We start from the raw sequence: 13,646 nt of genomic DNA on the forward strand, positions 1-13,646 counted from the left end.
GTGTGTATGTATGATATGTGTGTGTATGTATATATGAGGTAGATCACCTCGACTTGGTCATTTATTAAGTAATTGATTAACGTTGAAAAACTTATTGGGGTGTTACCATTTAGTGGTCAATTGTAGGGAATATGTACTGTACTGTGCAATCTACTAATACAAGTTTTAATCAATCAACCAATCAATGCCTACTGAGCCTATGGTGCTGTTAAGTTATTGTGGCTCAATGTGCCATTTTTTTCATTTTATTTTAATGTACTATTATTTAATATATAATATTGTTTTTGTTGCTTAAGAGATATTCCTGGCTCTGAATTTGTTCATTTGTGCATTATTTTTTGCCGTAATCAGGTTACTCATCAGTTACTCAGTACTTGAGTAGTTTTTTCACAACATACTTTTTACTTTTACTCAAGTAAATATTTGGGTGACTACTCCTTACTTTTACTTGAGTAATACATCTCTAAAGTAACAGTACTCTTACTTGAGTACAATTTCTGGCTACTCTACCCACCTCTGATAATGCTAAAGTATAATTCTGGTGGTAGTGTGTAATGGCTTTATGTTGGAGGTGCTTAGTTTTTCCCCTTAATTTTGCTTAAAGAATCCACAGCAGCAACAAAGCATGTTTTGATGAGATGAGCTTTATTTAAATTGGCATTCCAAAGCTAGAGACAAATTGACAGAAGTACATTTTCTTATGCACACTGAGCAGCGCAGGTGCAAGCGAGGTGGGCCTGCGTCGATTCCCTGATGTCGGCGCTGTAGTTGTAGAAATCTTGGCGAGTCGTTGCATCGTCTGAAAAGAGCAGAGCGATGATGAGGACCGCTTATCTTTCTCGACGGCTGCCGCCGTTGTTGTGCACTCACCGGCGGGAACGCAGTGGAAGCCGACAGTGAGGGCGGTGGTCTTGACGGGGAAGCAGCCGGGCACGCAGCGCAGAACGGGCTCAACGGAGAAACATTTGGACTCCCGGCCGTGTACGTTCATCTGCTTCTCCAGCTGCACGGATTCCAGCCTCATGCGACATTCTAAACCGGGAAGAAACACGCAGCTGTCATTTCCTGTTTGAAAATGTTATTCGTCATGTCTAACCTGTGTTGTCTCGGCAGCTCTCGGCGGGAAGAACCCAGGAATGAGCATAGCTGACCGCGTTCTTGGTCACCCGTCCGGTAGATGTCCTGAATTCCTTCCTGGTCTCCCCGTCAGACATTCCACAGAGTCCACACATCTGTCCCCTCATCCAGTCCACAACTTTAACCTGCGTGCAAAATGGATTCAAACAATCAGCCGCATGTTCCATTGCTGAAAGTCGGCGGGTAAGTTCTACTTACTTTACAGATTTTGCTGTCAAAGTAGACTTCATGAAGTCCCAGACTTGGAGCAAAGACAGAAATGCCTTCTCCGGTTTGTCTGATCTGGATTTTAGCTAGAAAAAAATGCAGGTCATTAGCGAATGAATTGCAAGTGCAGATTTTAAAAGTGACAATGCTGCCTCACCTGTTGGGTGTTGGTACGGCAGGCTGGAGATGGGCAAATCCTTTCCATTTACCTCCAGGATAATAGTATCCCTCCTCAGGAACAGGTCGATATCGCTAGGGGTGTAAATTAAAAATGTATTTATCGATCACTCTAGTTTGTTTGATTAATCGGACAAACCACACCTGTGTATTTTAGGCAAAATAATTTAAATAATATATTTTGATATAGGATCAGTGGATTAGCATTTGGCTAAATCCGTAGTGTCAGGCTTTCAACTTACAGGTCAGCAATTTTAACGTTGATGTGATGGTGGTCGGAGCTGTCCTTCTTCAGCAACACCATGAACTTCCTCTCGTGTGTGCAGTCCTGAGCCATAACCTGGTAGCAAGACAGCGGCATCTCGTTGGTGTATTTCCTGTTGTTGAAGGTGGTCAGGATGTTTCTGCTGTAGCTACATTCGGCTGAAAAGGACAAGAAAGGAACGTCTCGGAACATGAAGAAAGTATTGTATGCCACTGGTGCTTTTCCGACGAGCTGCACGCTACCTGCGCCGGCCTTTGAGATCAAGTAATGGACTTTATCGGCCAGGTCGTCAAAGGGTGTCAGACCTGTGAACTCATCCAGTGGCAGAGCAATAGGGAGACGCAAAGCCAGCTTATAGATGCTGCGCTGTAAAGAGAAGAGTGAAAGGATTAGGAACCGTGTCTTAGAAAAAAACGATTTTGGGGTTGTTTCGTACTGTGGGTGTCTTCAAAATCAAATCCAAGGTCCTTTCAGATGTTACAGCCACTGTGACTGACAGCTGATTGAGGCTGTTGTTGTCCTTCCCTTGAATGAAGCGGTCCAGCACGTAATCGGGAATGTACCGATAAGCCCTGTGAGAGAAGATTCTGCTAAAATATCAATACTCTTTGTGTGTTGGCGGTGCAAGAGATCACATACATCTTTGAATAGCGCCTGAAGTAAGATGGCAGTTCTTTCCAAGCCATTCTTAGACGACCGGCCGGGCTCTGGCCAAGAAGACCAGTCTCAGCGGTGAACATCATCTCATACTGCCTGCCCTTTTCTCCCCAAGCTACTTTAGCCTTGGAAGACACAAGATGACATGTAGCAATCGATACCGGCACTAAATCAAAGGTGTAGATGCCGCACAACAAGTTCTCTTACTGTGGCTTTGTGCCTGCTTAGCAAGACGCCATCCATACTGAGAATCCAGTTGTTATCAGCAGCCAGGTTGGCCAGGATGACCTGAAGTCTGGCAGTAGGCAAGTCTGCGTAGCCGGCGATTTGGTATCCCTGGAGCTTGCCGTCGGCTCTCACAGCTTGGAAGATGACGGCAAAGATGGGAGCAATTTCTTTGCCCAGGAATTTAGTCTACCGGAGTAAAAATGGTTAGTGGGCTATTTTAAAAACAAATTAGTGGGTTGATTGCTATTTTTCTAAAAGACTGGACATTTTACCTGCTTGTAAATGGCTTCATAGCTTGAGGCGCTGCTTCTGCTTCTAGATTTTGATTTTGAGGTAGCAAGAGACTGCAACAATGTAACATGGAAGTTTGATTAAACGAAATTAGACACCCCAAAAATGTCAAAACTTTGTCATTGAACCAAGCTCCATCTTCATATACCTTCTTGTGGTTCCTCTGGAAGGTGCGGCTGTAAATCACTCGCTGTCAAGTTGATAAATGTCATTTTTGTGAGAGTCCGATACCCAACTGTTTGAAAATGTCTGATTTGGGATGCTTACCTTTGATACTTTTCGACTGGAGCTGGAAGACCTAGAGCTGGCACTGAAGAGGGAGGACAAACTAGATCCAGAGCTGCTTCTGGAAAGCCTGACAGATCTCGAAGAACTGCGTTTGCTGCTCTTCCTGCTGCTGCTGACCGAAGATGATGACTGAACTTTTGAGCTGGAACTTGAAGAAGAGGATGAGGAGGAGGAAGAAGATGATGAGGAGGAGCTAGAGGAGGTGCTGTTGAGAAGTCTCTTGAGCTTCATCAGGACTGGCCTTCCTTCGATTTCGTCTTCACTCAGATTGATACGCTTGATAAGCTTCTCTGCAGCCTTAGGTCCAAACTGAACCATCATCTCCAGTCTTTCCACGGCTTCTCCCTCAACTGAAAGGAACATTAAGTTATTGATCGATTTATGCCGTGTGCCTGAAACGTGGATCCACGCTAACACTTACTCCTTTTCACAGATAAAGAGACTAATTGCCTTCCTGCCAGTCTGTACAGCAAGTTGTCTGTGATGTACGCAGCATTTTCAGAGAAGACCTTGAAACATCCTCTCAGTCCAACGCCAGGAGCTTTGACACAGTACTTCTTGTCAAGTGCCTTGCGCTGGATTGGCTTGGTATCTTTCTCTGTATCACGCTGAAGGAGTTCTGAAGATTGGGACTATTTAAAAAAAAACACATGCGTGACATTTTATCTGTTTCATTGACATTTTGCTGCATGCACATCAAAACTCACCGAACTAACAGACTCAGAGGAAATGACCCGCGAGGTGAGGATCTCCTTTGAATTGGGCTTATAGGTGTTGGCAGGTATGAGGGGAGTGATCTTTTCAGCTGCAAGTTCCTCAATGTTTCTCACCACAGCATAATACTGAATGCTAAAAGTGGGTCTTTGTTATGTTGGCTCTTTTTCAAAAGGATTGGTGCAAAATACTGTGAAGAGTGAAGACTTACTCAACAGCAGCAACCTCTTCAGGTACAGAAACGGGTAGAGCCGCAATCTTAAAGTGTCCCTCTGCAATGTCGAGCTTTGCGGAAATCTTAGCTGGTACAATAGAGTTGAGCTTGACTCTTGAGACAAGGGAAGCCTGGAGGATGGGAGTGTTCACTCCAATCACGGCAAAGGTACTCAAAGCGATGCTAGAGGAAGAATGTGCGGTTAAAGTTTTCCGATTCTAAGGATTATGATTGGTATCCGTGTCAGACTTGTACACACCTGGGTCTGATCTCAGTGTTGAGCACCACGTTGCTTTTCAGAAGTTGTCTGAACTGAATGGGTTCTGGCAGAGGTGGTGTTGCGGTGGCCGTCACTAAGAAGAAGTATTGACTTTTTAGGATATGTCACTGCTGGACACGTACCCAGAAAAATGACATGTTGAGCATGTTTCAGAGGCAATACTCACAATTAACATTTGCAGCGACCACAGCAGAAGTGTAGAAACCAAGCTCCATGGGGAATCCGGCAGCTGTTGGCATGATGCGCCGCACTTCAGCTACCAACACTGGTTTGGCAACATGGAAGGAAGCTCCAGACAGCAGAGACTTGAGGGCACTCCTACTAAGCTCCTCAACAGAGATCCTTTTTTCCAACTGTGTGGGTGCAAACCAAATCTTAAATATACTTGGAAATTAATTTCGCAGACAATTGATAGTTTTAATGACCTCCTTCATCAAAGTCTGGTCAAAGTCAACGAAAGCAATTTCTTGCCCGAAGAGCCTGACGTAAATGGAGGCCAGAGGCTTGGTGTTGGGCATGGACCTCCACTCTGACAACTGTGAAAATAATCAAAATACCGATTAAATTCCAACAGCCTTATCTAATTTTTACTGGAATTTATAGTTTTTTTACAGCCTTAATGACGCGCTTCATCTTCGTGAGCCTGTCCACGTCATCAGTTAATGCGTGACTTTTCAGCAGAGTCTCTTGGAGTCCCTCAGTTCTCACTCCGACCTAGAAAAATGATCATTCATGTCAAAACTGATACTATAGGAATTCAGAGCGAGGGAGGTTTTTGAATGTTCCTGGCACCTCTAGGACGTCAGCGGCAGCCCCAGCAATGTAGGCACTGGTCTTAGCCATGATGCTTCTAGGCAAAATGGAGGCAGCATCGTTGATGTAGAAAGTAGTGGCAGCAGCCCCAAGCATCAGGGGATCTGGGAAAATGCAGTTGTTGTAGTTAAGGCTACAAAAAAAATGTACAGGGTGTGTATAAAATATCGCTTACTGCTATAGACGTCCATCTGAATGGCTCTGCTGAAACGGAGGCTCAGTCTTTCCAGCTTCCTGCTCAAGAGTTTGACTGCGACGTTGCAAGCGGCGGCACTGTAATGACAGTCATGCTGACTTGTGTTTGTCCCAAAAAAAAACAACTCCTTTTTGGATGCGTGTGGGAGTGCTCTTACATGGAAGCATGGTTTGGGGAAGTGCTTCTCGTCAGGGACTTCATGTGAGAGTAGGTGAAGCTAGCCACCTGCATGTCCTCCTCCGTCCTCAAAATGTTGGCAAGGTTTGTCACCAGACCAACCGGCGGCTGTGTCTCGAAGAGCACAATGCAGGCCAGCATACGGAGCTCAGGGTGAAGAGCCTTGTCCATATACAGCTGAAGAACCAGGTCTTGGACCTAACGGGGGTGAGACAACAAGCACAGTGTGTAGTTTTTACATTTGAGAACAATACTTAGCCAGCTCATTCCCGGGAGCCGGGCCATAAAGGATCATTATGCAATTCTCCAAGGTTGAACCTGTGTTCGTCTGCTGAACCTGAAGCATGGACTTGAATCCCCCTGTCCAAAGTGGCTAACCGAACTCCGTCACAGGCTGGAGCTGAGGACCCTCTTGGAGTGGGGCCGGGAATATTGTCAAACAAACATTGGACCCGGTTCATTACAGGGGGGAGTAAGAGGACTTGCCAGGGGGTAAGGGATGAATATAGGCTGTCAGGCCCAAGTAGTAAGGCCGTATTTTGTGGTGTGGTGGAACGTGAAGAGGAGTTCATCTACAGTCTAACGTGTGTCCTATGTTGACGAAAAACCAAGTATTTGTGCTGTCTGGGCGGCTTGGGCGCGGGCGTACCGACGGGCGGATACCCGAACTGGAACCCAGGTATCCAATTCTGAAGCATGGACTTGAATCCCCCTGTCCAAAGTGACTAACCGAACTCCGTCGCAGGCTGGAGCTGAGGACCCACTAGGAGTGGAGCCGGGAATATTGTCAAACAAACATTGGACCCGGTTCATTACAGGGGGGAGTAAGAGGACTTGCCAGGGGGTAAGGGATGAATATAGGCTGTCAGGCCCAAGTAGTAAGGCCGTATTTTGTTCTGACGGTGGTGTGGTGGAACGTGAAGAGGAGTTCATCTACAGTCTAACGTGTGTCCTATGTTGACGAAAAACCAAGTATTTATGCTGTCTGGGCGGCTTGGGCGCGGGCGTACTGACGGGCGGATACCCGAACTGGAACCCAGGTATCCAATTCTGAAGCATGGACTTGAATCCCCCTGTCCAAAGTGGCTAACCGAACTCCGTCGCAGGCTGGAGCTGAGGACCCTCTTGGAGTGGGGCCGGGAATATTGTCAAACAAACATTGGACCCGGTTCATTACAGGGGGGAGTAAGAGGACTTGCCAGGGGGTAAGGGATGAATATAGGCTGTCAGGCCCAAGTAGTAAGGCCGTATTTTGTTCTGACGGTGGTGTGGTGGAACGTGAAGAGTTCATCTACAGTCTAACGTGTGTCCTATGTTGACGAAAAACCAAGTATTTGTGCTGTCTGGGCGGCTTGGGCGCGGGCGTACCGACGGGCGGATACCCGAACTGGAACCCAGGTATCCAATTCTGAAGCATGGACTTGAATCCCCCTGTCCAAAGTGGCTAACCGAACTCCGTCGCAGGCTGGAGCTGAGGACCCACTAGGAGTGGGGCCGGGAATATTGTCAAACAAACATTGGACCCGGTTCATTACAGAGGGGAATAAGAGGACTTGCCAGGGGGTAAGGGATGAATATAGGCTGTCAGGCCCAAGTAGTAAGGCCGTATTTTGTTCTCACGGTGGTGTGGTGGAACGTGAAGAGGAGTTCATCTACAGTCTAACGTGTGTCCTATGTTGACGAAAAACCAAGTATTTGTGCTGTCTGGGCGGCTTGGGCGCGGGGGTACCGACGGGCGGATACCCGAACTGGAACCCAGGTATCCAAGTCTGAAGCATGGACTTGAATCCCCCTGTCCAAAGTGGCTAACCGAACTCCGTCGCAGGCTGGAGCTGAGGACCCACTAGGAGTGGGGCCGGGAATATTGTCAAATAAACATTGGACCCGGTTCATTACAGGGGGGAATAAGAGGACTTGCCAGGGGGTAAGGGATGAATATAGGCTGTCAGGCCCAAGTAGTAAGGCCGTATTTTGTTCTCACGGTGGTGTGGTGGAACGTGAAGAGGAGTTAATCTACGGTCTAACATGTGTCCTATGTTGACTAAAAACCAAGTATTTGTGCTGCCTGGGCGGCTTGGGCGCGGGCCCACCGACGGGCGGATACTTGAAGTGGAACCCAGGTATCCAATTCTGAAGCATGGACTTGAATCCCCCTGTCCAAAGTGGCTAACCGAACTCCGTCGCAGGCTGGAGCTGAGGACCCACTAGGAGTGGAGCCGGGAATATTGTCAAACAAACATTGCCAGGGGGTAAGGGATGAATATAGCCTGTCAGGCCCAAGTAGTAAGGCCGTATTTTGTTCTGACGGTGGTGTGGTGGAACGTGAAGAGGAGTTCATCTATAGTCTAACGTGTGTCCTATGTTGACGAAAAACCAAGTATTTGTGCTGTCTGGGCGGCTTGGGCGCGGGCCCACCGACGGGCGGATACTTGAAGTGGAACCCAGGTATCCAATTCCATTGGCTCTATCTGGAACCAGGTGGCCAGGGCAAGTCACTCGGGGTCGCACAGACTCAAAGTTGTATGAAGGTGAGCTCGCGGGGGCGGGCTCACAAGGAAATTCGTGTGCAGGGCGGTCGCACGAGGGAACTTGTATTAGGGCGAGGCCCGCGTAAAAGTTGTACAGGTACACCTCTAAATTTGCACAGACTTAAAACTGCCACAAGAAGACAGAATGTTGTGTAAGACTTGAACAATCCTTTGGCCTTTTGTGGCTAATTTGCAACAAATCTCGTGAAACATTCAATATGTTGTATCTTCTGAACAAGAATCACTTGAATTTACCATTCTTGGTTCCTTCTTGGCAATGTTCCTCAAGGCCATGATCGCCTCGGCGTGAACACTCACGGGCAGGCTTGTCGCTGCTGTGCCATGTATGGGCAGGATCTTAGTGATCGGTTTCACGCTCATAGGATGGCCAGCATTACCCAACACCTTCAAAGTGTAAATAATCTCTTGTGGTTTGGCCTTAACCAAATCTTTTTGAAGATATTCGTGGACGGGCTGTTGGCGAGAGGAACAGCGTAGAATTATTATTCATTCAAAAATAGAATTTGCTATAAAAGAAAACAAAGGACTAAGATCATTTCACCTTGATCAGCTCGACAGGACAGACCGGCTTGTCAAGACAATGTTTGTAAACCATGGTACCGTATGCGAGGCTGACAAGCTCGCGCAGAATTGGGCTCTCCTGGACTTTGCTCTTCTCAAACAGGATCTGCAAAAGACAAGACGGTGAAATGTTTCATACTTCCCTGGTAAGTTAAAAAAGAAGAACATTTTCTGAAGCATTAAAAGACTTGAACTCACGTTGATCAACTTAATGGCCTCGGTGTCTGCGGTCACCATGTGAACCGATGCAATCAAAGCCTGAGCGACTTCGGCGACCGTCATCTCGTTAGCCTCCAACTTTTCCGTTATGAATCTCAGAGCAACATGAGTTCCGATGGAAGGAATGGCATCCAACATCCATTGTCTGGGAAATAAGGATGTTTTCTTGATCTGACCATTTATCGGACTGAATGCTAATTAGAAAAAAAAAGTCACCTGTGTGTTTCTTTCGTCTTCTGCTGGCTCCAAAGCCTTTGCAGGTCTTCATATTTGGCCAAGCGAAGAAGTTGAATGAGCTCCAAATACTTGAGTGGGGCTTCCTCTTGGGCTCTCTCCTTGTTGTGGCTGACCAGGTGGTTTAGAATTTCCGCAATCTACACCGACATAAAGAAGGTGATAAGTGTCATATGTGGGTATCTCTCAATCTAGATTTTGTGAAATGAGGGTACCTGGGCCTGGACGTTGGTGAGCCTCACAAGCTGGATGGGTGTTTGCAGCAGCTCGGTGGAGAACTGGTACTTGAGGGATCCACGGTGGAGGTACTCTGCTTTAACTGGTACGATGGGAACTTTCTGGACCTCCAGGAAAACCAATTTTTGCCTAGGAAAAATGACATTAAAATATAAATCCTCTGTGTTCTTTAGAACTTTATCGCAGATGTCACTTACTGGGTCTCCATCTGAGCAGCACCACTTTTCTCGTGGAAAGGTGAGAACTGAATAACTTCATTGACAGATGCCTCCAAGATCATCACACCACTGGAAACCGACTTCAGAATGTAGTTGTATGCCGTCGCTCCTTTCAGGTTCTTGGAATCCTTACACGACCAACACCCAAGACAGGTTTATCACTCCACACCAGCTTTGACTTACACTGACATAGTCGTGGCAAAGACTGATTTACCCGCTGACACTTAGCACACGTCTCAGTGTACGCCAACCCGATATCCTTCAAGACCCTTTCCTGACAGTGTGTCAGATCTCTGGTCTTGGTCAGATGGATACGTTCAGCCTTCTCATCTTCGGTGATGGCGTAGAGAGTCTTGCACACCCCCTGAGCTCCGTCCTTGTGAGAAATGAGCGCTTCAAGAATCTGTTATGATTAGGCAACACAGGATGGACTTTGACTCACCTCTTGCATCTCGTAGACATTCTGCGTCTTCTTGATGTTGAGCTGCAGAACGTTGAGGATGCCTCTGTAGATGTTCAACACCATCACGGAGACTCCCTCGGGCGCAAACATTTTTCCGACGACGCCGTTGGTGTATTCAAACTTGATGGGGATCACGAGCTGAGGGGCCAGGGCTGCTGTCACCTTAGGGGCCGGGATTAAAGCATCCTTTGGCCAAACACCGCTGTACTCGAAGAGCTCTGGATCCACAAGCTGCAGGGTTGAGATGGGACCGTGAATTCAAGTCCTTTTTTTCCATTGAGTGTTTGAATAGCACACTGATGCTCACCTTGACCATCAACAGGTTCTGTTCTATGGCGCTGATGAAAACTTTGCTTTTGACTTTCAGTCCAGCTCTTGCCAGTCCTTCCTCTGGTAGACCGCCCAGGAGCAGTGTCTCATATTTGTAGACATATGTCTTACCCAGAGCAAAATCAGGGGCTAGAAAAGTCAAAGTGTTGATTGGCACGTTGACAGATACCAGCACTTATACTTACAGTCAAAGTTTTACTATGCCTTTTTATTTTATATTGTATCGGACAAAGTAACAGATCTAAAATATTCAGTGGTCAGTAAAAAACTTACCATCCAATCAAAATTCAATATCTGAGCTGAAAAATACTTATTTTTTCACTCTCAATAGATTTTTTTCTTACTTTCAGACCAGTGATTCTCAAACTGTGGTGGTACACACGAGTGGTACACAGGCTCCCTCTTGTGGTACGCCAAAGAATCACTTCATTAAAGTCCAATGTTTTATTTTCATATAGTCAAACTGCGTGTAATGTTACAGTGAACAAATATGTTGAATATACTTGTCCAATAACACATCTGCCTTGTTTTAATGAATACTTAGGTCTACTACACTACTGTATTTTAATGTTGTAATTATGGTGGAACTTAATGCATACTTAGGTCTACTACGCTACTGTATTTTAATGTTGTCATTATGGTGGAACTTAATGAATACTTAGGTCTACTAGACTACTGTCATTATGGTGGTACTTAATGAATACTTAGGTCTACTACACTACTGTCATTATGGTGGTACTTAATGAATACTTAGGTCTTCTACACTACTGTTATTATGGTGGTACTTAATGAATACTTAGGTCTACTACACTACTGTCATTATGGTGGTACTTAATGAATACTTAGGCCTACTAGACTACTGTCATGGTGGTACTTAATGAATACTTTGGTCTACTAGACTACTGTCATTATGGTGGTACTTAATGAATACTTAGGTCTACTAGACTACTGTCATTATGGTGGTACTTAATGAATACTTAGGTCTACTAGACTACTGTCATTATGGTGGTACTTAATGAATACATAGGTCTACTACACTACTATATTTTAATGTTGCAATTATGGTGGCACTTAATGAATACTTAGATCTACTAGACTACTGTCATTATGGTGGTATTTAATGAATACTTAGGTCTACTACACTACTGTCATCAAGGTGGTACTTAATGAATACTTAGGTCTACTAGACTACTGTCATTATGGTGGTACTTAATGAATACTTAAGCCTACTAGACTACTGTCATGGTGGTACTTAATGAATACTTAGGTCTACTAGACTACTGTCATTATGGTGGTACTTAATGAATACTTAGGTCTACTAGGCTACTGTCATTATGGTGGTACTTAATGAATACTTAGGTCTACTAGACTATTGTCATCAAGGTGGTACTTAATGAATACTTAGGTCTTCTACACTACTCTCATTATGGTGGTACTCAATGAATAATTAGGTCTACTAGACAACTGTCATTATGGTGGTACTTAATGAATACTTAGGTCTACTAGACTACTGTCATTAAGGTGGTACTTAATGAATACATAGGTCTACTACACTACTGTATTTTAATGTTGCAATTATGGTGGAACTTAATGAATACTTAGGTCTACTAGACTACTGTCGTTATGGTGGTATTTAATGAATACTTAGGTCTACTAGACTACTGTCATCAAGGTGGTACTTAATGAATACTTAGATCTTCTACACTACTGTCATTATGGTGGTACTCAATGAATACTTAGGTTTACTAGACTACTGTCATCATTTTGGTACTCAATAAATACTTAAGACTACTGTCATTATGGTGGTACTTAATGAATACTTAGGTCTACTAGACTACTGTCATCAAGGTGGTACTTAATGAATACTTAGGTCTTCTACACTACTCTCATTATGGTGGTACTCAATGAATACTTAGGTCTACTAGACAACTGTCATTATGGTGGTACTTAATGAATACTTAGGTCTACTAGACTACTGTCATTAAGGTGGTACTTAATGAATACATAGGTCTACTACACTACTGTATTTTAATGTTGCAATTATGGTGGAACTTAATGAATACTTAGGTCTACTAGACTACTGTCATTATTTTGGTACTTAATAAATACTTAATACTACTGTCATTATGGTGGTACTTAATGAATACTTAGGTCTACTAGACTACTTAATTAATACTTAGGTCTACTAGACTACTGTCATTATGGTGGTACTTAATGAATACTTAGGTCTACTAGACTACTGTCATTATGGTGGTACTTAATGAATACTTAGGTCTACTAGATTACTGTCATTATGGTGGTACTTAATGAATACTTAGGTCTACTAGACGGTGGTACTTGGTGAAAAAACTTTAAGAACCATTGTTTTAGACCAATGAGCTTTTTTTGAAGTAATTTGTACTAAAGTATGGAGATATCTTAGTCAAAATAAGATAAATAATCTACCAGCAGAGCAATAAAATTATACTTTTATTTAAATGGTGTGTATATTATATTCTAGCTATAAACATCCTGTTTTTTTAACTTGACTTAAAAATGTGTTTGATTAATCAATGATTAATACAAAGCTGTTTTGTGGACCTTTTTTGGATGATTTCTATCATCACTGTCCAAAAAATGAAGTATTTTTCAGAAAAGCACATTTTTGGGATGGAAAAGAATCCAATCTGCCATTTAGAGACAGATGTCTAGGACAGCATGTGCAAAAAGTCAAAGTTGAACTTACCAAAGTTATGTTGCGCAGCTGAAAGAGAAATGCAGAAAGAAGGAATGGTTGATGTTAGCAGTGTTGCAGAATCAAAAGAGCTGAAGTGTACAATTCAAAGAAAAGGTTCCTAAATAAAAGGCCACTCACCCGCGAGGGCCAGAGTCAGGGCGAGCACGACCACCCTCATGGCTGATGGGTTGTACCTGCCTCTCGACACCAGCAGCCTTTTAAAGGCAACTTTTCTGCTGACAAGGTGACAAATCCAGCCAGTCAAAAGTCAAGCATCAAATGTCAATATTTGTCCTTGGCTCAGAAGTCCTGCAACATTGCATTTGTAGTTAAAAACTGCATGATTTAAATCATCAAAACTGCATTTTGGATTTGATGAATGGCCTTTATCGGAGTCAGGAGTGATGTCAAAATGCTGTTTTCATATTTGTCTTTGCAGCCTCTCTCAGTACACACAGAATGAAATAGTGATGTA

The 13,646-nt window shown here is 44.2% G+C and overlaps 1 protein-coding gene across 1 annotated transcript; it reads right to left on the reverse strand.

The window, feature by feature from the left end:
* Nucleotides 1-638: 638 nt before the first annotated feature.
* On the reverse strand, nucleotides 639-13,349 carry LOC133540419 (vitellogenin-1-like). The gene is given in 33 exon segments (XM_061883007.1): nucleotides 639-799; nucleotides 871-1,032; nucleotides 1,097-1,262; nucleotides 1,336-1,430; nucleotides 1,502-1,596; nucleotides 1,764-1,944; nucleotides 2,029-2,152; nucleotides 2,223-2,358; nucleotides 2,426-2,568; nucleotides 2,651-2,857; nucleotides 2,944-3,015; nucleotides 3,111-3,152; nucleotides 3,230-3,600; nucleotides 3,672-3,882; nucleotides 3,958-4,099; nucleotides 4,176-4,361; nucleotides 4,438-4,531; nucleotides 4,625-4,994; nucleotides 5,071-5,172; nucleotides 5,251-5,375; nucleotides 5,447-5,544; nucleotides 5,625-5,842; nucleotides 8,428-8,646; nucleotides 8,735-8,828; nucleotides 8,921-9,118; nucleotides 9,190-9,347; nucleotides 9,423-9,573; nucleotides 9,642-9,790; nucleotides 9,877-10,038; nucleotides 10,105-10,356; nucleotides 10,433-10,584; nucleotides 13,181-13,198; nucleotides 13,310-13,349. Coding segments are annotated over 33 exon segments (5,034 nt in total). The 3' UTR covers nucleotides 639-698.
* Between the last annotated feature and the right edge of the window lie 297 nt (nucleotides 13,350-13,646).

This window comes from Nerophis ophidion, linkage group LG22 (genome assembly GCF_033978795.1).
Source record: "Nerophis ophidion isolate RoL-2023_Sa linkage group LG22, RoL_Noph_v1.0, whole genome shotgun sequence".
NCBI classification, from domain to species: domain Eukaryota; kingdom Metazoa; phylum Chordata; class Actinopteri; order Syngnathiformes; family Syngnathidae; genus Nerophis; species Nerophis ophidion.